General features: G+C 41.2%; 2 protein-coding genes across 3 annotated transcripts in view; one reads left to right on the top strand and one right to left on the bottom strand.

Moving 5' to 3' along the window:
* Positions 1-26,640, bottom strand: part of DNAH6 (dynein axonemal heavy chain 6) — a 131,369-nt gene that overhangs the window by 31,160 nt on the left and 73,569 nt on the right. For both annotated transcript variants that reach the window (XM_079959035.1, XM_079959036.1), the window contains 14 exons: positions 23,903-24,099; positions 21,137-21,340; positions 19,944-20,069; positions 16,913-17,077; positions 15,057-15,124; positions 14,089-14,269; positions 12,606-12,785; positions 11,702-11,935; positions 7,868-8,003; positions 6,663-6,832; positions 4,610-4,800; positions 2,739-2,899; positions 2,198-2,286; positions 262-408 (listed from right to left, as the gene is read on the bottom strand). In XM_079959035.1, the coding sequence (XP_079815161.1) occupies positions 262-408; positions 2,198-2,286; positions 2,739-2,899; positions 4,610-4,800; positions 6,663-6,832; positions 7,868-8,003; positions 11,702-11,935; positions 12,606-12,785; positions 14,089-14,269; positions 15,057-15,124; positions 16,913-17,077; positions 19,944-20,069; positions 21,137-21,340; positions 23,903-24,099 (2,249 nt within the window). The remainder of the gene's footprint in view (positions 1-261; positions 409-2,197; positions 2,287-2,738; positions 2,900-4,609; positions 4,801-6,662; positions 6,833-7,867; positions 8,004-11,701; positions 11,936-12,605; positions 12,786-14,088; positions 14,270-15,056; positions 15,125-16,912; positions 17,078-19,943; positions 20,070-21,136; positions 21,341-23,902; positions 24,100-26,640) is intronic.
* CHRNB3 (cholinergic receptor nicotinic beta 3 subunit) overlaps positions 1-26,640 on the top strand; it is a 319,642-nt gene that overhangs the window by 240,945 nt on the left and 52,057 nt on the right. The gene's annotated exons all lie outside the window — the stretch shown is intronic.

The following is a 26,640-nucleotide window of genomic DNA, read 5'->3' as shown; positions in this document are numbered from 1 at the left end:
TATTTGCTCCTTTAAATTTCCAATAATTAAAAATAACTAATTAAAATATTCATATAAGAAACTCATGCCTAGACCTTAAGATTGTGATAAAAATGAGATAGCCCCCATCTGCGCTGCTACTCACAGCAATGTGGAAGAAAGGCAGAACACAAATTTGTGGAGAGGGAGAAAGAGAGAGGGGATATGTTTTCTGAACAGCGTAACATCTACTGAAGCTGTTGCTGCTGCCCTTTTTCATATTCTTAAAATAATAAGAGGTACCTGAATGATAGCATGGAAGAAACAAATGCCAAAAATTATTTTTCTCCAGGTTTTCCCCAGGATATTTTCTTCAAAAAACGAAGATGTCATTTCTGTGAATGCTCGTCTGATGTTTGCTCGCAGACCTTTCGGGGGTTCATTTGTTACCTGAATACATACAGATATAAATAAATGTATTGTTATATAGTTACTAGACTGACTGCTAAACATCTGCACTGATAAACTGGCCCACAGCAAATATTCTTGCAATCCTAGGATAACATTACAGTTTGTAATCCTGCCATGAAGAAATAGTTACAAATATTTACTTGCACAGATATAGGACTGAGCTACATAGGTTTGCCTTCTAGTTCCTCACTGTGTTGTCACGTTTAATTTATGAATTAGCAGCTATCTGCATGCAAACTGTATTTTATATTCAGAAGGCGGCCCACAGCTTTTAACCACATTAATGCACTGATTGCTTACCCCAGGAAATATATGGAAATGGAACTCTATGTTATGACAATAAGGAAATTTAGAGCAAAGAAAATAGAAATCATCTTATGCAAGGGGGGGGGGAGCAACCAATATATATGCAAGTAGAATAATGCAAGTAAGTAAGAATTGATACTACAAAACAACTCCTATGGGTTTTATTTGGAAATCATATTTTTAAGCTCCTAGATATTGGGTTACTGGAAAACTGCTTTAAAGAGTAGAAACCAATTGTAGCCACAGGTAGCGTTATTAAAATCAGTAGAGGTAGTACAGTTCATTGCAAGACAAATTTTCTGCAAAATCATATGGATATAAAACTAAAGTAATGCAGAAGAAAAAGAAGTAATTGAATGGAACTTTTCTCAAGGGACGCAGGTCTCCCCAACCTGTCTGGTCTTTGACCGCAATAAAGATTGATTGATTGTCTCCCCAACAAATTCAGAATGCTTTAAAAAGCAGTAACATATGGGGTTCAACTTCAAATGCACACTGCTTCTCAGCCTAATGTACCTCACAGGGTTTTTTGAGGCTAGAAATGGAAAGGACTAGAACCGTGTACCTAGAGCCTTGAGCTCCTCAGACGAAAGGTGGCATATAAATGTAAGAAAGCAAGCTGGGGATATAATTCCAAGAGCAAGGAAGAGATGACAAAGACAAAACTGCATGGGAAAGTGTCCTCCTATCCCAATATACCTACTGCCGCTTACTGCCTGTACCTCAAACGCCATTCTCCCTTTAGTCCTCACCATTAACCAAAATGAAGCATAAGTTTGCATAACTCAATTGTGCAAATTCCTTCCCTGCCATCTTTGCCTCTTTCTTCATCTCTTTCCTCTCTTGTCTCCTCCTCTATCACAATTTAACCTGTACAGGGTCTGTTTTTCCGTACTTTTGTGTCCCCCCCCCTTATGTTACTTTTTTAACAAACAAGCAAATAACTAGGTGTCAAGGAAGCAGATGCCTAAAGCTGATCTGACTACACACATGGAGATTATAGCAGTTATTTTAGGTCTCATGCTGTGGGTTAAACCACAGAGCCTAGGACTTGCCGATCAAAAGGTCGGCGGTTCGAATCCCCGCGATGGGGTGAGCTCCCGTTGCTTGGTCCCTGTTCCTGCCAACCTAGCAGTTCGAAAGCACGTCAAAATGCAAGTAGATAAATAGGTACTGCTCCAGCGGGAAGGTAAATGGCATTTCCGTGTGCTGCTCTGGTTTGCCAGAAGCGGCTTTGTCATGCTGGCCACATGACCGGGAAGCTCCCTTGGCCAATAAAGCGAGATGAGTGCCGCAACCCCAGAGGTCAGGGGTCCCTTTACCTTTACTATGTTCCTTATTTCCCAACTTTGGAGACAACTAGCTGCCGCCTCAATGAGTACAACTCCACAATGTTCTGGGTGCTGTTTATTCTAGATTTGCATTTCCCATTTTACTAATTTTTTTCTTCAAAACATACTACCTTGACAGAATTCTGAAGGACAGTGACAGGGAAGATAGCACATGGCATGGAACTCAAATAGAGTCTGAAGCTTTCATGGATAGAGACATCTGAAAAACAAAACATTTTAGTCACACCACTGTTTAAGGCAAATTATGTTTCAGAATAAAGTGAAGCCCTAAACTGTTCCCCAAATTAAAAACAGTGTTTTAAATGTTATGGGCACTATCTAACAGTCTGTTTTCTCACCGATTCCATTTCATTTCAAGAGGTTATGTTAAGCGGGATCTAATTAATTTACAATGTGGGGATAACAAATGGTGGCCCACTTAAAAGAATTGTTGTAAGCATAATAAAGATAATGCATGAGAACAGTTTTTAAAATGAAAAAGATGATGATTAAAAGTGAATGAGTACCACAAAACCCAAAATGAGGACACTTGTTCTATAAGCTATTTAAAAAACCTACAACCCCCCCTTTTTTTGTTAAAATCCTAAAATGGCTTCATCTCTTTGAGGTATATAGCATGCCTGAAACAGAAAGGGAAAAGAAAAAACATACTTGGCTCTGTAAAAGTTTTTATAAGCTCTTCCATAGCTAACATCCATGAAACGGCAAGGTGACAGTTCTGCAGAAACACCCAATTTCCCGATTTCAATGCATCCTTAATCATTCTTTCTGCAATAGGTCCTTGACCTTGCCCTAATGAAATGGACTGCACTCTGAAAGACAGAATATATTTTGTTGGTATTCAAATTACATGTAGTTTGCATATATTATTTAGATAACCTATGCACACTTTTTGAGTTGCGTGGGTAGACAACTCAAAAATGCTTACTTCTAAGCAAATGTGTTCGGACTGCACTGCGAAATAGTTCAGACATTTTATGTCTAGTGCTGTATCTATTACTTAGGCCTCCAAATAAAAAGAGCTCTACATTCAAATATCATGAGCATTCATATATGGATTGAAGTCAAATGCAAGTATATTGCTACCCGCCCCCCCCAGCATTTTAGTTGTACCTCTTTTCAAAATCAGTTTTGGTAAATACATTCCTTCCTGGTTGAAAGTTTAAGTTACCAGTAATTTTTGTAAATGATTATTAGTAAGACATTTCTATGCAAAGTGCCTCCTCCACTGATAGGAACAGCTACAAAATTTTACAGTGAAAAATCCCTTGGGCTAGAGATGTGACTTTTCATTGTCAAGTAAACCTCTGTTCAAATATTGCTGGCATATTTAAAAAGAAGAAGAAAAAGAGCATAAATCTATGGCAAATCTCATGTCATTACCATGTGAAAACTGAGAACTCTGATACCTAAAGAGGAAGGCCAAGGCTAAGATTAAAGCAGTGTACATGTTATTTCTAAAATCCCATTAGACCTTGTTGATTCAAGAGGGGAGGACAGACTTTTGTGGCTCCCAGGTATGACAAAAGAATACCACAATGTATGCCCTTCAGTCACTTCAGGGAAGGAAATTTGCACCCTGTTGCTCTGTGGGGCAATGAGACCACAACAGTGCAGGTAAAAAGACAGTGTCAGCCTGGTTGTCCTGGTAATAGTGACACATCCCCTCATCTCCCCAACTTTCTGAGTGGGGGAAAACAACTGATGTAGCCAAACCAGTACGCTTCTGAGCACAATTCAAAGTATTGGTGCTGACTTTTAAAGCCCTAAACGGCCTCGGCTCAGTATACCTAAAGGAGCATCTCCACCCCCATCGTTCTGCCCGGACACTGAGGTCCAGAGCCAAGGGCCTTCTGGTGGTTCCTTCACTGTGAGAAGCAAAGCTACAGGGAACCAGGCACAGGGCCTTCTTGGTAGTGACACCCGCCCTGTGGAACGCCCTCCCACCAGATGTCAAAGAGAAAAATAACTACCAAACTTTTAGAAGGCATCTGAAGGCAGCCCTGTTTAGGGAAGCTTTTAATGTTTAATAGACTATTGTATTTTAATATTCTGTTGGAAGCTGCCCAGAGTGGCTGGGGAAACCCAGCCAGATGGGCGGGGTATGTATGTATGTATGTATGTATGTATGTATGTATGTATAAATAAATAAATAAATAAATAAATATTACTATTACTATTATTACCACAGTTGGATTACTGTAATGCAGTCTATGTGGGGCTACCTTTGATGCAGAAAGTGGTAGCTAGGTTGTTTGTAGAGGCAAATTACTACCAGGATATAACACTCTGCTTTCAGGATTGACATTGCCTGATACACTGCAACCAGGCTGAGTTTAAGGTGTTGGTACTAGCCTATACAGCTCAGGACCAGGTTACTTGAGAAACTGCCTTATCCTTTACAATGTATATTTTTGTATCTATTAGAACAGAATCATTGATAAAACTTAGAGAGATCATACCCAAATGTTTCATCATATGGAAATCAAATAGTACATATAATGAAAATATATAATCTATACCTTTCTGAATATCCCCGTTCTTTTGCAAACCTCTGGAAAGCCCCCATGGGGTCAGAGCCTGTACTTAAGATGAACACCAGTGGTGTGGAAGGAGACATATCTTGATAAAGAGTTGCCAGATCAACTGGGGGATTCTCTATGAACTGTTTCCCAAGGTTCTCTATTACAAATTCAGTAAGTGCAGAAACAATCTATAAATGTTAAAACAGTCGTTTTACAAATGCAGAGATGAAAAAAAGAACTGATTTCATTTACTTCATTCATTCATTTTATTTATTACATTTGTATACCGCCCTTCGTCTGTAGATCTCAGTGCAGTTCACAACATAAAAATGCAAGATAAAAACACAAAATACAAAATAAAACAAGAGGAACCACTCCCTACAAACCAAAAAACCTTCTCCCCCCATCTCCTCCCACAAACACATTAAAAAGAGTATTTTGCATAATACATTACTATGTTGTATCAGGGCTCCTGTTACATACAAGTGATAGAGAAAATAATAATTTCATATCGTTTTGATGATTCCACTTTGTTTTGAGTCTATGGCCTAGCTCAGAGGCACCCTGGGGTGACTTAAAAGATGGTCAGGGGTGCCGCAGGCAACACTGGCCTCCATCCCTCTTTCCTTCCCTCTCTTCTCTGATGCCCTCTCACGTCTCTGCCTCCCAAAGGCTTGCACAGCTGTTTGTTGCAGCAGCCCTGGCTACAAGCTCCCCAGGTGAATGGTGCCTCTTCCCAGGCTCCTATGGGGCAGTGTGAGGAGGCACCTCTCTCTCTGGGGCAGTGGGGAGAGCTCAGAGGCCAGGGGTGGTGGTGCCCAGAGGACTCCCAAGGATAGGAGAGAGGGCTGAGGGAACACTGCACAAGGGAGGATGTTTGAAAACGGGTGAGGGGCTGCTGGCTCTGCAGGCAAGGGATAACATAACTGGGCTTTTGAGGAGTACAGTGCATTTCCCCAAAGGGGAGCCACAAAAAGAATGTAGCTGGTCAAGGGAGCCATGGACTCAAAAAGGTTGAAAACCTCTGGCCTAGCTAAACTGAAAAGGCCTGTGTTTGTATTTTAAAGTACAGAAATAGTTGTTTTCAGGTACTGCATGTAGCGAACTCTGGAACACCGAAAAGAACCAACTGTTAGAATCTAAGGCCCATGGGCCACAAGTGGCCCACTGAGGTCGTTTAACCGGCCCCCGAACCAAGTCACCTGCTTGGCAAGTCCCCACACACTGTGCTAAGCTAAACCAGCGCAGTGCAGCATGGGGACTCGCTTCCATGGTGCAGGAAATTGCGTGGGCCCGCGTGCTCAGATGCATGCGCAATCTGGCCCACAGAGGGATCTCCGCTGGAGTGAACCGACCCAGGAGAGGTAAACCTTACCTACCCCTGATCTATGGCGACCATTATATGCTTCCCACTGGTCTCCCTGGCTGAGGTTGTTGCCAGTGTTGTGTTGGAGGAAACTAGGAACGTGGTCTTGGGTAACTGCAACATCTATGCTCAGGATTTCATGGTGACCATGGGACTCTCCCAGTCTGCCTATCTTAATAGTTAGAAAGGTTGGATAATTATCATCCTAGCTTTTGAGATATGCATGCTGAATTCAGTGGCACAGTTATGACTGGTGTAAGTCAAAACCTAATCTTGCCTTACCTTGCCATAGCTCAGTGGTAAGGTGCATGCCTTGAGTGCAAAATTTCCCCATCTTTGATTTTTGGCATCACTAGTTAGGGCTGGGAAATAATTCAGCCTGAAACCCTGGCGAGCTATTGCCCAGTGAATGTTGATAATACTGAGCTAGATGGACCAATAGATTGACTCTGTATAATGCGGCTTCCTATGTCTCTATGTCCTATTCTAGAGTCACAGCCACAATTAGCCATGCACCTAGAGGGAGGCAGGTACAGGCTGTATTTCCCATATGATTGCTTATTGTTGAGAATGAGGCAGATGAGCTCTTCCCTCTCTTGCAAACTGCATTTCTGATGGGACATTGACTACATAGCAGCATCACCTCTAAGATAGTGCCTTGTATTGTTAATAGACATGGCTTACCTTTTCTTCCATAAAGCACTTCACCACAATTAATTTCTGAAACATGGTCAGCCTACTGTCCCAGGAATCGTGTGGTTTATCTTCTTTTTTTTTACTGCTTTCAGTTTCAGTTTGAGTTTCAGGTTTATAGTCTTCCCATTGTTCCGGGTTAATACGAATTTCAAGTTGTCCTACAAAAGAGTATTATAATTTCAAGCCACTTTAGTTCAACCTTTCCTAGTAGAAAATCATTATTCAGGTAACACTGGGGAAGCCATAGCTCTATCAGATATGTAACAGTTCTCAAAATACTAGGGGTTAGTTCTTAGCAATTTGCAATTTTCTGAACAAGAGAAACATATTGAGAATACTGCTGTGAACACTGATAGGATGAAACAGAATGTGTTTGGTCAAACTAAAATACAACATCCATTTAAAATTGGCATACCTTACATACAATATTTTATAAACCTTACATACAACATTTTTACCAGTTGGCAGATGACTACAACTAAATAATTTGAAATTCTATGGAATTTCTGGTAAGAATTTAACTGCACCACTACATACATCAATAGTACTGGGGTAGCCAATGTGGGGCCTCCATGTTTTGGATTACAACCCCTATTAAACTGTCCCAGTATGGCCAGTAGTCAAGGGTGATGGGAGCTGTAGTCCACACCTGGAAAGCATTACTACAAAAATAAGAATTATTTTTTGTACTTATTAATCATTTTCTTTATAAAACAACCCAAAGCGATTAACAAAATAGTTCAAAGATTAAAACAAAACCTAACCAAACCAGAATGCAAACCTAAACACACTTTTGTAGGCTTAAAGGTCAAAACAAGCACTTCCAATTGAGCCCAGAAACAAATCACACTTCTATTTGACTTCCTTTGTGTGGAAATAGGTTTTAAATATATATACCGTACTGCAAGTCAACTGGAATATTTTAATATGTCCCACAGCAATGTCATTCACTTAAGATGCCATCTAGTGTGAAAACAATGTGTATAACAAATAACTCTTGCCAACCCCTGAGCCATCATCAAACAGAAAAAAGTAAATTCAAGTTACACTAACAAAAATCTATTGAAACACAGAAAAACAAATAACTAATATTCAAAAGCAGGCAACGTATCATAGAAGCATACAACTCTCTCATGTTTAGATGCATGATAGGAAAAGTCCTTTACAATCCCATTTCATATTTATCATGTTACCTAATTTAATAAAAATGTGCATCGTCTGTATGTCCGTTTCAATTCCTGCAAAACATGGCAGTGTTTCATCTAAGTCACAGCACATAAACCACGTATTATCTTCAAGCCATGGAATCTGAGGTTTTTCAGTCCGCTCCTATTATAAATAAGACAGGCTATGTCAAGTAGTGTGGTGACAGGTTGCGTAGAGTGTGCAGTCAGACAATTTATTATTTCAAATATGAGTACAGCAGAAAAAAACCCCTCAAAATGAAGACATAGGTGTTGTTTTTAAGAAAATCTCTTGATCATCATAGAACAAGTGCTATAATCTAAAACATGCCCACTTGAAATTATGAAGAACTTATTTTCAAATAAATATGGTTAGAAATTGTGTATCAAAAGTATGTGTCTTTTAAAAACATAATTATAATATTCAGTAACATTGCCTTTCTAATCTAGGCCATTTTATTAGTGTCAAATAAACATTAACAATAGCATACACTGCCTTGAGCGTCTTGGAGAAAAGCTGAGATACAAATGTAGATAACGATGTTGGTTATAAAAAAATAAAAATAACAAGCTGGTTATTAAAAAATAACAAGCACACACAAAAAAAGAAATCAAACTGACATTTGCAGAATTACGTCATATATATGTATGTACATGTATGCTAGGGCTGTGCACCAGATTTGGCTAATTCCCCAAAATAAACCGGGCTGATTTGGGAGAATCTGGGTGTTGGTCACATCAGGGTGAGACAGCCTGAAAGCAAAAAGGACCTACCTGCAGCCGCCTCTTCATTAAAGAACATAGGGATGCAGGTGAGTTGATGCCTTTCCCACCAACCTCTCCCTCTTCCTGCCTGGCCTCTCATTCTTTCCGCTGCCTGAAGCAGTACTACAAATGACTAAATGCTCCTGCTTACAAGCTGGCAAGCAGAGAGGACCCAATGGTGCCAGTTGTGGCTCCATTACAAGTGGCTATCATGCGTGCAGGGGAACTGCTTGCAAAGGAGCAGCGCCCCTCAGGATCGAACCTGCCTGTACATGGTCAGCAGGGAGGAGGAGAAGATCCAGCATCTTCTACTTTCCCCCCTCCCTCCCACATTAGCCCAGTCTCCAAATCCATAGCAAGGCATGGGTGGCACAGGTGGATCAACCCAATCCACAGGCTACAGATTGGGGCTACAGGGCAAAACTGGGAGGGCTGTACACAGTCCTATATATTCATGTTTTTAGTCTGTTGCACTCTGGAATAAGCAGTGATATGTAGCCTTCTGTGATGAGTTATCAAAACACTCTGAAGATAAAGTTGCTCGCATGGCTGGGAGTCCCCAGCTTATGCAGTTCCATGACTAGCTGCATCCAGAACATTGACTGGTCTAGTTTTATGGGACCACATTCAGTGGTTGAAAGTGAGGATACAGACAACGTGCTTGGTGAAGTTCAGTCAGCCACCTGTGCGCATGACCCTCTCTCTTCAAAGTCAACTACATCTAAAAGGGTCAAATGGGCCTTAGGAAGCACGGCTAATAACAAGGCCAGTGGAAGTGATGATATTCCAGCTGAGCTATTTAAAATTTTAAACAATGATGCTGTTAAGGTGCTACACTCAATATGCCAGCAAATTTGGAAAACTCAGCAGTGGCCAGAGGATTGGAGAAGATCAGTCTACATCCCAATCCCAAAGAATGGCAGTGCCAAAGAATGCTCCAACTACCGCACAATTGAACTCATTTCACACGCTAGCAAGGTTATGCTTAAAATTCTACAAGGCAGGCTTAAGCAGTATGTGGACCGAGAACTCCCAGAAGTGCAAGCTGGATTTCGAAGGGGCAGAGGAACCAGGGACCAAATTGCAAACATGCGCTGGATTATGGAGAAAGCTAGAGAGTTCCAGAAAGACATCTACTTCTGCTTCATTGACTATGCAAAAGCCTTTGACTGTGTCGACCACAGCAAACTATGGCAAGTTCTTAAAGAAATGGGAGTGCCTGATCACCTCATCTGTCTCCTGAGAAATCTCTATGTGCGACAAGAAGCTACAGTTAGAACTGGATATGGAATAACTGATTGGTTCAAAATTGGGAAAGGCGTATGACAAGGCTGTATATTGTCTCCCTGTTTATTTAACATATGCAGAATTCATCATGTGAAAGGCTGGGCTGGATGAATCCCAAGCTGAATTAAGATCGCCGGAAGAAATATCAACAACCTCAGATATGCAGATGACACAACCTTGATGGCGGAAAGTGAGGAGGAATTAAAGAACCTTTTAATGAGGGTGAAAGAGGAGAGCACAAAATATGGTCTGAAGCTCAACATCAAAAAAACGAAGATCATGGCCACTGGTCCCATCACCTCCTGGCAAATAGAAGGGGAAGAATTGGAGGCAGTGAGAGATTTTACTTTCTTGGGCTCCATGATCACTGCAGATGGTGACAACAGTCACAAAATTAAAAGATGCCTGCTCCTTGGGAGAAAGGCGATGGCAAACCTAGACAGCATATTAAAAAGCAGAGACGTCATCTTGCCAACAAAGGTCCGTATAGTTAAAGCCATGGTTTTCCCAGTAGTAATGTATGGAAGTGAGAGCTGGACCATCAAGAAGGCTGATCGCCGAAGAATTGATGCTTTTGAATTATGGTGCTGGAGGAGACTCTTGGGAGTCCCATGGACTGCAAGAAGATCAAACGCATCCATTCTTAAGGAAATTAGCCTTGGTTGCTCACTGGAAGGACAGATCGTGAAGCTGAGGCTCCAATACTTTGGCCACCTCATGAGAAGAGAAGACTCCCTGGAAAAGACCCTGATGTTGGGAAAGATGGAGGGCACAAGGAGAAGGGGATGACAGAGGACGAGATGGTTGGACAGTGTTCTTGAAGCAACAAACATGAGTCTGGCCAAGCTGCGGGAGGCAGTGGAAGACAGGAGTGCCTGGCGTGCTCTGGTCCATGGGGTCACGAAGAGTCGGACATGACTAAACGACTAAACAACAACAACATCTAAAAGGGAGAGGAAGTCTGGTTGGGTCTAGGAAGTTAGACATTCCTCTTGGACAGAAAGGGTAGTATCAGTCTCCTATAAAGATCACTCTTAGGTCACTCAGGAGGAAACCTAGCCTGGACCTGGAAGGTGTAAATTATAAGAGCCAACAATCCCTTTATGGGCAAGTGGCTCGAGAATGTGGCCATTGTCCAACCGCAACAGTCTATGATGAAACTGATTGTCTACATCTATTCTAATTTGGCTTCAGGCCTGGTTCTGGAATGGAAACTGTTTTGATTGCCCTCTGGGTTGACTCTGACTGAAAGGAATAGGGGGCATTTGATCCTGTTAATTTTCTTGGACATCTCAGTGGTTTTTGACATCAGTGATATTCAGTGGTATTCTGATATTCAGTGGTATTCTCCTGAATAGGCTGCCTTTTTTGATAGGCTGCCTTTTCAGTGTTGATTATGGGGACACCCTCCCCAGACATGCTTATTGTACTTTTTTCAGTGTCACGAGAGATTTAACCCCCCACCCGTAGCTTTTAAATTTCAAATATTTTTTTAGATCTGCTGTCCTAGATCTATTTTTGTATTTTAAGCTTTTTACTGGTAAACTAATCCTCCATGCCCTCCCTTTGTCATTCACATCTCATTCATGTAACGCACTGCACAACACAACAGCCGTATCCTGAATTGTTGTACCTCTAATCTCACTGATTGTTGTACCTCTAATCTCACAGTAGCCTTTGAACCTATTTACTTTTTGGGTTCTAATGAGAAGATGAGTCACACAATCATGAAAAGGATCCAGAAATTTAAAACTTCATTAAATATATATATAAAAGTCTTCCTAAAAATACCTTATCTAAACCAGCGGCTCCACGGAGGAAGAAGTTCCATTCAAGGTCTGTAAGTTCTTCTTTCTGTCGCATGATCTCAATACATAGCATAAAGCTATAGATTAGTTTATGCTGTTCAAAAAGGCCTCGGGAAACATTGGTATAAGTTGCATAGAGTGTCTGAGAAAGGAGTATAGCAAGTCGCTCTTCCAGAACATCGTTTTTTTCAGATGTTTCAATAGTGGTGTTAAATAGCTGCAAGGGAAATCCAAGAAATATAATGTTGGGTGTGCTTGTTACTAAGGCTCATAAAAGACTAGACACGAATAATCCTTTGGGAACATCTAAAGTAGCTCTTTGAATCCTAGATACTGATTTCAGAGGAGGTCTGCAGTTAGGTGGAGTCTTGCAGCTGCAGCCTTAGAAATATAAGGCTGTTTGCTATATGAAGAATGCCTCCTACAATTCTTTGCTCCTGCCTGCTGTCATGTGGTGATGAACCTACCTCCACTATTGGTCCCATCATCTCCAGCGGTGGAGCAAGCCGATTGGGCCCCTGGGGCGGCGTGCATGCCCTGCACCCAGGGGTGGGGCCAGCCGGGGCAGGACACTCTGTGGGGCCTCCAAGGATTCTGTCTGCTTCCTCCCACTCAGCTGCCCTACAGCTGAGCGGGAGGCGGTGGGCGGACCATTTGGGGCAGCGCGGAGCATGCGGGTGCCCAAGCTGCTGTGTCACTCCCAGGAGAGATGTGTGCCTCAGGCACCCTGCAGGCCATGCGGTGAGTGCCACCCGGCATTTTGTCACCCCCCTCAGTGGTGACACTCAGGGCGGACCAGTCCCACCGCAACCCCTTCACCCGCCCCTGATCATCCTACGAATTAAATTGCAAATGTGAAACTGCTCAAAAGAAAGGAAAGTCCAAACCTGTTTGAAATACTTTAAGGAAAATTGATACATTGGATCAATCTCTGACAAACTTGCAATCACAAAATACATGACCGATCCCCGAGTAGCGACAGGACGATATTTTTCACGGGCTGCATTGATTTTTTCTTCTGTCGTTTCTGCTTCCACAAGCCTCACTTTGATAGCACCGGATGTAATCTAACAACATAGAATTCAAAGTAGCACGTTGAACAGACATAAGAAACTGAGTACCTCAAATATGTGGAATAAATTACTCAGAATGAAACAAAAATCTCATATTTGAGAACACATTAATCAATCATCATCATCATCATCAAAACACTTTCAAGTACTCAAAAGAATTTTGCAAGCATTATCTAGCTGTAGTTTTTACAAAAATGATATAAAGTAGATCAGCATTATCCTATTGCAAATAGGTATTATCCTACTAAGTCATACTCAAAGCATACCCAATGGAAGCAATGAATCTATGGCTAACATTGGCTATCACCTAGAATTGGGACTAAGGTTGAGGGAGATTAATTTGCCTAACATCAACTAGTGATTTATGGCAGATGTAAGATCCAGACTAGGGACTTCCTGATTCATAACTTAGTGTTTTAGCCACTGTGCTACACCATCTTTCATGGTGAATCTTTACGATGACCCATTCCAGAAAAATATAAAGGCCTTCAAAGGATATATAGACCGAAAAACCTGGATCATAAATTATAGAACGTATGTGGTTTTTCACAGATTAGCATTTTTTTGTTATATTACCGAGATGCACAGAAGATTATGACCCAATCTTGGAAAGAGATTTAGTTTGCAGAATTGTTGTTGTAAGTCTAACTCATTCATCATTTTTATTTCAAGGAAGCCCTGCGATATTTTCAGTAAGAGCCATGCAATATGATAAGGAACATCTCTGATACTGAAAATTCTGAAACTCAGATTCCAAGTGGAAATGAGTGAAATAACTAATGGAGGGGCATGTTATGTATTTCCATTCCTCCTACAGCAAAACTGGGAGCTGGCATTTTAAGCAATGGGGGAAATGGGGAGCATAAACTTGCGGGTGGAGATGTTGCAACCTTGAAAATAGAAGCGTTCTAATTTTGTCATGCTAACCTAACAGATCGATGGGAAAGGGCTTAGTTGGTTATTTGCTTGATTTCAAATAGGAAACTGAGGCTAACTGCATTAAATGGTAAAAGAGTAAAATGTGATATTCTTGGGATTATGATTTAAAAAAACAACAACTCTGCTGTATCTGCCTGTATGTGCTGCAACTATCATAATATCCCTATAGCTGCTAGACGCAATATACAGATTTCTGATTAGTGCAGTGCCACTAACATTAGACTAGAGTATCCCATCCTGTATATTTCATTGTTTACATAATGCTCAAGAGCAGAATGTAAACATTTTAAAATAATTTCTCTTGGTGATATTCCACACAATCCTATATATGTTGTTCCTTTTTTAAAATGACCCCCACCTTCGATTCTTGAAGTGTGTTGATGAGCTCTTCCTTGTCCAGAATATTCCCTTCTGATGTAAAAAGCATTTTTAGAATTTTGTCTTCAATGGCTTTCAGTTGATTCTTATCAGCATTTATTCGGACAATGAGCTGGGTTCTTTGTTCCTCTAGTTCAGGCCTCTCCAGTCGCACGACATCACTAAAACAGAAGTTAAAATATATAAATAATAGAAATCCTGGCATCTTGTGAAATGTATAACGTATAAATAATGAAAATAATATAAATATACAATAAAATTGCAAGTACTTGACCATCATTTTTAATGATTTCATGAAATTTTACACAGACTTTTTCCACAAAACGCTATACAAGTATTAGAAAATTTGTAAGCTCTATTTTTTCCTGTATTATAATACATGCTATGCATGTATTATACAATATGGAGGGGCCAGAAACATGATATAGACCAAGGGTGGCCAACTCTCTAGAGACTGCAATCTACTTTCGGAATTAAAAACTGGCAGTGAACCCCCCTTTTTATGGGTTCAGCTCAAAGTTGTTTTCAGGGGTAAAAAAAAAACCTTTTTGGGGAGGAACTTCCATTGGGGGGGTTAAAGGCAAGGAACAAAGGGGTAAAGTCACTCACAAAAAAATCGCTATGGGTGAAAACAGCAGCACAGAGAAAGCTCCATCTTCCCTTCCAGAGATCAAACAACAATGGAGGGTGAAGCAAGGGGTGTGACAGGAGTCAGTTTTAGCGACCCTAAGGAAAGGGAGCCAGAGATCGACCACAATCTACCAAAACTGCACGGGTATCTACCAGTAGATTGTGATTGACCTGTTGGACATACCTGGTGTACACCAACCTTCCTCAGCCAGGCACCCTCTAGCTCCTATCAGCCTCCCACAGATGCTGGGGAAGGTTAATGTACACCTTTTAATTGGAAAGTAGTGCAGATTGAACTGAAAACAACAACCACAATACCTTAGAAGTTGATCTTCCAGGCCAGATCTGGTAACAGTGAAATTGATAATTGTTACTTTGATACACACCTGTAAGAGAAGCACAGCAGAAAGGTGGCTAAAGTACCAAATGTATTGTTTTCATTAAAGCATAAGCTATTATGAGCCAAAGGCCATCAAAGGCAGCTGAATTATATAGTCCTCCAAATTAAAAATATATTTTATATGCCTGGTCTGTATCTCCAATTTAGGGGAATGGGTTTAATACAATTGCAGATAACGGACTTGAAAATGCAACCATGTACTTGTTTTCTGAGCAGTAAGTCCCACTGAATTAAATGGAACTTATTTCCAAGAAACTCTGCACAGAATTGCTACTATAAAAGCTGTATTTTCTACATTGAAAAATGGCTTATTTTTCAGTAAGCTGACACTAACCCTAATGAAAAATGAAAATATAAAAAAGGCATTTGAAAGAGATATACATACATATATGGAAGACTGGGACTGCAAATGCTTTAAAATACACCTGGATCACACAGAGCAACGAGGTTAAAAACTGCTCATGTTCCTCAACTCGTTGCCAAACCAACCAAGCTAATGTAACTTGATGGGGCTTGACATTCAGGAGTACTGGCAAGGTTCATACTAGTTTCAGTTGCAGTTATTTTGCTCATTACTTCCAAAAAGTCATAGAGCAACCATGAGCTGGAATTGATTCCTTTATCTCACAATGGAGCTGTGAAGCATTTAATAAATACTGCATTAAACTGCTACTGAGTAAGTTAAACAAGACATCTCCAGTCACAGTCAAATCACATTACAGTGGCATGAGAATGTCGTTAAAAACAATAGTCCCATGTCAATGTCTCTTCTTTCCTTTCAACAATCCCGCATTGTGATCCAATTATCTTGTGCATTTCTCTGCCCAATCCAAATCGTTGCCTGCCACTGGCAGGGACTGTGAAATGTACAGGGATGCAAACTTGAATAAAATGTTGGGGGCACCCCAGGTTATCTCCACCCTGCAGAATCAATCCCACGCACCATTTGAATGGCAATAACCAACAACTGGAGGGGGGTCTGGCCCCCTCAAATATCTTATTGTGGGGGGCTGAAGGGACCTCAGCCCCTAGGAGTTGGCTCCTATGGAAATGTACATGCTGATGTCACAACACAGGTAAGCATTGCTATAAATTATAGAGGATGAGGAAAACATGAAGTACCGTTTTCACTAGTCCCACCATGTAACTTGTAATATACAGTTACAGTGGTGCCCCGCAAGACGAATGCCTCGCAAGACGGAAAACTTGCTAGACGAAAGAGTTTTCGGTTTTGGAGGTGCTTCGCAAAACGAATTTCCTATGGGCTTGCTTCGCAAGACGAAAATGTCTTGCGAGTTCCTGCGGTTTCCCCCCCCCTTCCCCCCTTTTTCTAAGCCGCTAAGCCGCTTATCCGATAAGCCGCTAAAAGCCGCTAAACCGCTAATAGCGCTAATCCGCTAAGCCGTCAATGGGCTTGCTTCGCAAGACAAAAAAACCGCTAGACGAAGAGACTCGTGGAACGGATTCTTTTCGTCTTGCGAGGCACCACTGTACTTTATTGTAGTGCAACTATATGTGAAGGGCAGGTAAGCAATGGTGATGCAAGAGGGGGCCACAAAGAGCACCCCTACCCCCCCATATGATTAGAATGGCATGTGGGGGACCACCTGAGGAAGGGCAATATATTTCAACAATATAGAAATTTCCCATCAAACAAGGAAAAAATGCAGAGAAAATACACAAGTTATACCTAATACAATTTTGGAAAGACGAAAAGTACTATATCTTTTTTAAAAACCCCTCTTAGCTATGACTTGTCTAGCTACTTTTATACCTCAGGCAAGTAGTGTGGATTTGGCATTTTTGTTGTCATGTAGAACCTGAAGTTTTTGTCATAATCTATATCAGAATCTCCGAGGCGAATGAGAAGTCTTCCGCCAGCAACGAAAGTCTGCTTCAAAAGAATTGGTTCCAGAGCGGGGTCAAGTGTCTCTCTAAGCTATTAAAACGAGGGAAAGAGATGAGTTTCTTTTTATGCATTCTGCTTAGCGAAAACATTTCAGAGTTAAAGCACACACTTATGCTTCTGTGTAACAGGAGTCTTATTTTCTTGTGGTTCTTTACTCCCTCTCCCCCCCCCCCCCGTTGAATATCATTTGATACGGATCTTTAGTTTTTTGGTACAAATTAGCTTATGGGTTAGATCTGAAGCAGCGTGAGCAGAAAGAAAATACAGTGGTACCTCGGAAGTCAAACAGAATCCATTCCAGAAGTCTGTTCGACTTCCAAAATGTTCGGAAACCAAGGCACGGCTTCAGATTGGCTGCAGGAAGCTCCTGCAGCCAATCAAAAGCCGCGTAAGTCGCATCAGACATTCGGGTTCCAAAGAACATTTGCAAACCGGAACACTCACTTCCAGATTTGCGGTGTTCGGGAGCTAAAACGTTCGACTTGCAAGGCGTTCGGGATCCAAGGTGCGACTGTAGCTTCTTGTTCCCTCAATACTTGTGCTAGAATTTGTACAGAACTCTAAGTATCAGCACTTTTCATGTCTGTGCAAGTGAAAGAACATTTTTCTACCCTCCAACTAGCACAAGTTGTGAAAGCAGCTCTATGAATGGAAGACACCTCCCATGGGTAAGGCACTGCTGGATCTAGCCCTGTAAGTCTTCAGAATTTAACAAGTGAGCAAAGCTAATGATAGCACAAATCCTGCTATTAGCAACACCTGGCTTTGGCCAGTTAGAATTGCTTCTTTACAAAACCATGGGTGGGAGGGAATGCAATTGATATGTCAGCACAAATTAATATCTGTCAGGGCAGGCAGCTGTCAGAGGTTTGCTGGGAATTATGCAAGGGAATCAGAGCCAAGGGACCAAGCCAAGAGCCAGAGATGAGGTGGCTCGTTACACTGGGCAGTTGTACACACACCAGAAGGTTCCTGGTTGCAGCCCATCTGCTCCCTGACAATAACTTGGTAGTAAAAATGGCCTCCAGAATATATGTAAACTATCTCTGCCATGCAGTGGTTGCAGTGAGAAAGAGCATTAAATGAGATACTTGGAAAGCACCCATCTCACATCATACTTCAGTTACAAGCTGCCTATGTGGCCTTCAGTAAGCCACCATCTCAGGCTAACACTCTACTGCAATATGCGGATAAGTATCCTGCTACTGTATACAGCTGTTGACAGGATGGACAAATTTGTCAATTTCAGTTTCGCATTTTTTCCCCATCTTAAATTCAGGTCCCCCATATCTCCACAGAAACTTGCTATTTTCCTCATGAAAATATGGCGTTTTAGTACAAATGTCTCCTGAATACATATTTTTGTATGCTGTCTTGACTAATAACGATTTTGCAAGAATTTGGCCTTGACACAAGGCATCTTTCTATACATTGTTGGGCAGGAGGCCTTCGGTACATAATTTGGAAAAGTGCAAATTTCAATGGATAATTATGGGTTTGGTTCACGAATTGATTTAAGAAGCATGTATGATGAGGCAGTTTCTCAATATAATGCAAACAAAATTGAATTTCTCCCCCACACCTAAGCTGCTGTAGAGGTTTGCTAAAATGATCTAAATGAAGTGCTCTGAAAAGTCAATAAATTATTTATAAGTGCTAAGTATTATTATTACGTCAACAACTGACTGAACAATGAAGCCACTGAATGTTCTCAGCTTGGAGGTTAAACGGGACTCCACACCAGAACATTTTGCCTGTACATTTTCAGATTTATTAAGCAACTGCGCAGTGAAAGGTGACGGTAAAATACATAATACATAACACAAAATAAAAAGTCTAAAATGGAGCATCATAAAAAGTGGTAACCAATCATCAGGGACGGCAGAGGAAGACAATAACTGTGGAAAATCGCTCTAGTTATTTCTGCTTAAGTTACCATTAATTTCAGTTTTCTGACAATTAAGCCTTGCATTTTGCGACAGCTAATGAAATAAATCAATGCACAGAGAACTCTTTGTTAAAGGAAGTATTTGCAATGGCAAACAAGAAATCCTTCTCAGACAGCTAGGTATACTATTACTTCCCTGCATGGATGGCAATATATGTTTCACATTACAGTTGTTCTTTAAACATTGCATTTTGTAAAACCACTTCATGAATTTGGGCTGATGAAGCAGGATATAAATATAAGAAATAAATAAAATTAGTTTCTCTCAAAGTCACGAACAGAGGAACATCCTAGCTTTCCTAAACCACACCTTATTAGAGGTGCTTATTAGAAAAATACACAACAATCACAACCACAACTGAAGGTACATGGATAAATGGATTTGTTGTCTAAACAATACTGACTCCACTACAGATCATGTTGGTCACAATCAAATTATCCTATTGATTTCAAAAGGACATAAGCATGACTAATTTTCTGTAGGTCAAGGTCACAGCGAGTTTTGCATGATACAATAGTTTTTCATGATATAATAACAAACCGCATGAAGACTGAGATATCCTGGTTTTAACTCTCTCCTTTGTTTTTGATTTGAGAAAGATACATACAATGTATAAACCTCTCATTTCCTATCCTTCGTGACTGCCTCTTTAAATCCACTTCTTCCTCTGTAGAAAGAATGTACCAAGAAACTACCTTCTTGTGTGATAGTCTCTCTTTTTCTCCTTCCTTTGTTCATGCAAAGCTAGAAAAATATTCCCAACTTCAGAATTTTTGGAACTATCCTCCAAATGACAGAATACTTGGTACACTGTATGTACTAAATGCTTTGCTTCTTGTAGAAGTCAACAAGGATGTACCCGGCCAGAGCCAGTGGATCATGTTTAACAGTTATAAACAAAAGAACAAGAAATGAAAGATTATAGCTTAATGCTATAAGATCCTAACCTCTTCTAGAAGAACAGGTGACCCTAGACGAATAGCATTCTCCAGGGTGCGCAGGAAACCAGCGTCAGTAAGCTTAATTATCTTTAAGCCATCATTTGCTTCTTTATTTCTTATCCAGCGGTTTGCCTGTGTATTAAAAGATATTATCATTAGGATGGTAAATAAGGAATTAAGATGTTTTCCCCCAATAATCAACCCTTTAATGGACAATGCAAATTTCACAGCTCTGTCTAATTCTTCCCATCCTTCTTGGAGTGGTGTATGAACGTGGAGTAGAACCAGAAGACCAAAAATTGTCCTCTTTTTGGTATGACAATTAGAGCTGGAGTGAGAATTTAAAATAGGATGGGTTTCTGTGTTCTTAACTGGCTTTTTCTTTTTTTAAATTGTACGTTGCCTTGAGATGACTGTGTATAAGGTGATTAATGTAATAATACTAATACTCAACCATCCTGAGTTCTTGCAAGCAGAATCAAGTTAGATACAGCATGCTGTGAGCAGATCCCTGGATTTGTTTCTGCATTCAACCCCAATTTACCATATTTTTCGCTCTATAGGACGCACTGGACCATAGGAGGGGTAGAACGAGGGGGGGGGAATTCTCCCCCTCTCTGCTCAGTGCCCCTTCAGCAAAGCGGAAGGAAACGGAGCCCCTTCCATTTCTCTTCCCGCTTCACTGAAGGGGCACTGCGCAGACAGGGAAAACTGTGCAGTGCCTCTCCAGCAAAGCGAAGCCTGGGGAGCAAGAGGGATCGGTGTGCACCGACCCCTCTCGCTCTCCAGGCTTCAGATGGCTATCCGCAAGCCTTCGGAGCGCAGCGGGAACTCCTCTGCGCTTCGGAGGCTTCGCGTTGCTATCGCTGAAGCCAAGGAGCCTGCATTCGCTCCATAGGACACACACACATTTCCCCTTCATTTTTGGAGGGGGGAAAGTGCGTCCTATAGAGCGAAAAATACGGTACTCTATCACCACTACAACAATATCCTACTCTAGGAAGGAAAATGGCACTGGAAAGGGAAATAATGCAGCAGGCATGGGAAGGCTCCTTTGAAGAAATAACAGGCTGGAGAGGATAATGTAATTATGATATTTAGCATTTCCCCAAAAAATATCATTATCCAATAATACAGAATATGGCTGTTGTGGATATCTGATTGAAACAAAACATAGCATTTCTAAAGTGAGTACTTACTTGATCTTGGGGGTCAATCATGAGTGGCCAGCGTCGCCCCCGTGTAACGAGAATGCCATTCTCAGTGGAAACATAGTCCCGTGGCAATCCATCAGTGTTCCATTGTCGAATTTCATAAGGATCTCCCAATATATTTATGAGACTGAAATCAGGACTAATAGGAATATCTAGTTCCTGACATTGTTTGATCCAGCGATCTATTAACTGAGATGAAGGAAAGAAACAAGGAAGGTTACTTTTGTTATAGCATATAGGAAAGGTTAGTCGATCAGTTCACGACTGGGCTACTACAAGAATCAGTAATGGTAAGGATCCATAATGAGATTGTGAAACCTTACCAGCTCCCAGTGCAACTAGTATGTTATACAAGGATGTTAGTAACACAGGGCTATGGTCAGAAGGAGCGGTGTCTTGATGGTGGGAAGCAACAAAACAAATAGGCTGACTCAACTCACCTCCTGATATCTGGCTACGGTAGCTGAAAACGAAGTACCACTAGAATTATAATACCAACTAATTTCAAAAGTACTATTGATACAAGTGTGAGAAGATGTGAGGAGGGCTGAATTAGGAAAAAAATTAAGAAAATCTTTCCACTTTTTTTGGGGGGGGGTGGTTCCATTTTAAAAACGAAACGAAAACGAAACAGTTTTCATGGCATGACAGCACAGACTGTAGCCTCTACCATGAGAGGTAAGGGAGGCAAACCAATCAGATAAACCAACCCCCCCCCCTTGTTAATGTCAGCACTGCCACCAAGTGGATATCCCCCCCCCCACTGCCTTCACTAAGCAGCCCTATAACCTTTTGGACTCTGACTAGTCCAGACCCCACCTATACAGAGTAGAGTGATATGATCCTGAAGTGAATACCTTAAGAGTGCTATGTGTTATTACACTATAACTTTTTTAAAAAACCAAAAACAACCAACTTTTCTGATTATTGACACTTTAGCAAGGTGATTTAAGGCAATGCTGCTAGGTTGTTTTTTTTTTTTTTAAAAAAAAGAACAATAACAAAGAAACAATTAATTGTTGAGTGGGAAAATGATATTAAAACTTATTAAAAATGCCTTACATCATTTTTATAATTAGCATTATAGCATTAATAACACCTTGACATATTTTGCTAATACTTTAACATTTAAAAAGATTATAGCTGGAAAAGTGTTTCAGCGTTAATTAAAAGCTCTATTAACCTGAGGTGATGAAATAGCACCTGCCACAAAGATTACACTGAACGTATGCTGAGCGCTGTGAGAGGTTCATTTGCCTGCTAAGTCACTTACTTGTATTAAAACCATGCCCTATTAAAAGTATGGAAGACTAGCACTAAGGGCATCAATACTTTGCTGTTCTTATACAAGTTGAACTTTCTGTAGTTTATGGGAAAACCCAAAAGAACCCCAAGGAAAAGCCAGGGTGGGATCCTGTATCTATGAGGGTAGAATGCACAAGAGGAAGCTTTGCCAGACCAGATCCTTTGCCAAGTGAATGGCTTTGGCTGGGTTAGCTAAGTACCGTGCTTTAGCATATCCAAAGAAGTTGCTCTATGCCATAGAACAAACAGGGAGGCCTTTCCTCCACCCGCCTTACCTAGCTGCTATGTAGGAGAACAACAGCCAGAGTTGTGTGAGAGTGAGCTGAAAGCAGCTTGTGTTTGCTCTGTGCTGGATCTTTGGGCTCTCCTGAAAACCTAACGGGAAGCAAGATCTGTGGGCAGGCTAATGCTGTGATTCCCCTCCATTAGGGTTGCCATACGTCCAGAATTTCCCAGACATATCCGGAATACTGCAGCCGCAAGCAGTGCATAGGCGGAAAACAGCAAAATGTCAGGGAAAACCCAGATGTATGGCAGCCAATGTCGACAGTGTCCTTTTTGCCTCAGAAATAGCTCAAAAATGTCCAATTTATTTGCAATTTTTGCCCAAAACTAAAAAAAGTGTAAAGGTAAAGGGACACCTGACCATTAGGTCCAGTCGTGGATGACTGGGGTTGCAGCGCTCATCTCGCTTTATTGGCCGAGGGAACCGGCGTACAGCTTCCGGGTCATGTGGCCAGCATGACTAAGCCGCTTCTGGCGAACCAGAGCAGCGCACGGAAACGCCGTTTACCTTCCCGCCGGAGCGGTACCTATTTATCTACTTGCACTTTGATGTGCTTTCAAACTACTAGGTTGGCAGGAGCTGGGATCAAGCAACGGGAGCTCACCCTGTCGCGGGGATTCAAACCACTCACCTTCTGATCAGCAAGTCCTAGGCTCTGTGGTTTAACCCACAGCACCAACTGTGTCCCCCCCCCAAAAAAAAAGTGTATATGTGTGTAAATAAAAATATCTATTCTATAAACACCACAGTCTCTGCCGACCTTCACTCCAAGGGAACTGAGCCTCCGATAAGTGTTTGGAACCCCTGGAGTTTGGAACCCCTGGAGTTTGGTGTGGCATGCAACAGTACGTTTCCTCCGGTCTGGACCACGGTTTTTAGATCTATCCCCTCCTTAGATAACCGGTTCACTAAGCGAAGCTCAACCATTTGCAGTGAAGAAAAGGGTAATCCACTCTTTGGCTGGAGCAAAGGGCCTATTGTGCAGAGTTGTTGCAGTTCTTCTAATGTGACTATACGGCTTTACATTTATTTGGAGAGTTCTGTTTTGTTATGAAACGGACAAGCGTTTCTATAAAGTACACGATTTTTACAATGAAAAAAGCCCACAGGCATATCCACAAAAATCATGGTACAGAGAAAGAAGTGTTGTTTTAACTCACCAGTTGCCTATAATGTGCTGTAAAGGCTCCATAGTAGGCTACACAAGCTGCAGCTATGAACACATTTCCAGTGATGTTTGAAATCTCCGCCTCAAAATTCAAAATACTCTCTTCCCACCGGACCTGTTCATCTCCTAATGCAGCTGTAAGTTTTCCAGCTCGATTGAGGCGAGCTTGAGTCAGTGCCATGGTCCTTGCTAAATAGAGTGAAAATTACTAGACTGTTTATTTTAAAACAGTAGTAAGGTTTTGGGGGGGTTTTGCAAGACATTCTTCAGACCTCTTTACATAATAAAGGATTGCATGACCAGAGTTAGAAATGTCACAGAAAATCAGAATATGGGAAGCAAATCCTTTGTTCTTTGTTGACAGCTCCTAGCCTAATTCCTTTCAAACACTCTATCCTTGGGTATGTATCTACATATGCAAACTAAAATAAATTGCTCAAGTCTGAGCCTCCTCAAAAACCTGTACAGGACTCCAGAGATATAAAGGCTAGAAGTAAAAATCATTTCGGACTTCCGGGTTGGCGCCATCGCCGAATGGCAGACTCCCTCCGAGCTCCGGAGGGAGCCTGCTCGGCAGGGGTTGGGTTCTACCGCGTCGGCGTCGCGGGGACCCTCAAAAACCATGGGCGCTGAAACCCATGGGCATGGTGACTCGGCGGGCACCGTTTGCGCCCCCCCGACCCGCGAAGGAGCCTTTTTAAAGGCTACGGAGCGGGTGCCAGGGGAGGTGTGGTGCTATGAGTCCCCCGCTTCCCCTGCCGAGCGAAAATTCGGATTAAAAAGAATAACCCGTGAGTAATTGGAAACTGGACTTAAAAAGGGGAAAAAATTTAAATTCGGAGCGAGCGGGGGAGGTGCAAAGAGGAAGTCTGTCTCCCCCCTGTCGTAGAGGATTTAAAGCAAAGGATTTAACAACTAAGATCGAGTGCTACCTTGGTTTGATAAAGTTACTAATTTCACGATGGAAAATTATAAGACTGGGCTGGAGGAGAAAAGTAGAACGTGAGCTAAAATGCAACCCCCCCCCCCCCGGGAACCGGGAGCGATCTGCGAGAGCGCCGGGAGAGGAGAAACAGAGGCTTTGACAGCTGTCAAAGGAGCTGTCAAAGCTGAAGAATAAAAAGAGAATTTTGTTATGAGGACTTTGCCGGTTACATTTGTTACAAATTAGATATAAATTGTTTAAAACAAGGAATAACAAGTTACTTTGACTGTTGGGTGCAATCTGGAAGGAAACTGAGTTACTATAATCCCTCTAGAGGGGCTGTGAGACACTACAAGTATTGTTGGCATGGAATTTGAATTGGACTTTTTATCTCCTGGGAAACTGCAGAAATGGAACACTATTTTGTCTACAGAGGTCTCTACACTAAAGGAGACAATAGATTTATCTATTGAAGAATGGAAGGGACTTGACGTAAAGTTTTGTTCCTGAATAACAAAGCCTCTGTAGGGGATTTAGAAGCTTTTGGAATTGGAACATTTTTGCAGGAGAGCAGGAAAAGAAACTAGAGGAAAGTGAGGAGAGAGAATAATAAAAACAACATGAACAACAAGAATTGGATAAAGTTGGAAGTGGGAACATTTGGGACATCCAGATTTGAAAGGTTTAAAGAAACAAAATTGGAGTTTTACTCTTAAATACAGAGATCTGGATGGAAAAAATGGACCTTTTTGAGATAGAGTTTTTCTGAGATTGGACGCTCGAAACTAAAGATGATTAAAAAGACGGCAAAGACTATTAAAAAGACGGCAAAGTGGACTTGTGAAGGATTTCGGCCTAGATGTGGGATCTCCAGGATGACAACAGGCATTGATGGACATTGGGGAACGCAACCTTTAAAGGGGGGAGGGAAATTTGGAATCCAAAGGGTGTTAAATTATATTTTATTCTATTTTCTATTTTCTTTTATTTTAATCTGTTCTGCATATTAAAGAGGGGAACTCGTGGAAGGGAGCGGGGTCGATTTTAGGGGATGGAAAAACATTTTTAACATTGGGTTAATTATAATAAGTTTAAAATTTGGGGTAAGAACCTGTTGAATCTATTTGAAGGAATTGGAATACAAGAGGGGGTGGGGTGGGGAAGTCCTGGAAAGATGCCAATGGAAATAAGGTTATAAAATGGATGTTTTATTTCTTTTCTTTTTTCTGTTATATTTGAAAATGTTCAATAAATATTATTTAAAAAAAATAGAAGTAAAAATCATTTCATCAGATGCCCCCATCACTGGCACATTCTCCCACAAATTCATTTAGAGTTCTTCTGTTCTCTAGTGTTTCCTTGGAAGTTTCACTCCCCAGAGATGTTCTGAAAATGATTCTCTAAGGAAAGATCTGCTTGGACAACAACTCCTCAGATTATATGTAATTCCTGTGTATGTGTTAGATTGTTACATAGCATGATCCGCCTTCTGGTATATGAATAGTTTGCCATTGTCAAGTTTTGTGTAAATATTTGAAATAAAAACAAATTTATATATATAAAAGATGCCCTCATAAATGGATTTGTATGTTGGATAAAGAGAATGACAAACTTCGTGCATGTGAGAAATTTTAGATGTACAAACAAGCTTACATTCTTAACATGTTTGTAGATCAGAGAGTCTTCTAGATGTCTAATTGCTGAAACACCAGCAGGCATTCCTGACAACTAAGGCTGCAATCTGAACCCCACACATCTGGAAGTAAGCCTCAGTGAATTCAACAGGACTTACATCTGGGTAGGCA

The sequence above is a fragment of the Podarcis cretensis genome, assembly GCF_951804945.1.
Source record: "Podarcis cretensis genome assembly, chromosome: 17".
In the NCBI taxonomy this organism is placed as follows: domain Eukaryota; kingdom Metazoa; phylum Chordata; class Lepidosauria; order Squamata; family Lacertidae; genus Podarcis; species Podarcis cretensis.
This window is presented reverse-complemented; position numbering and strand designations above follow the sequence as displayed.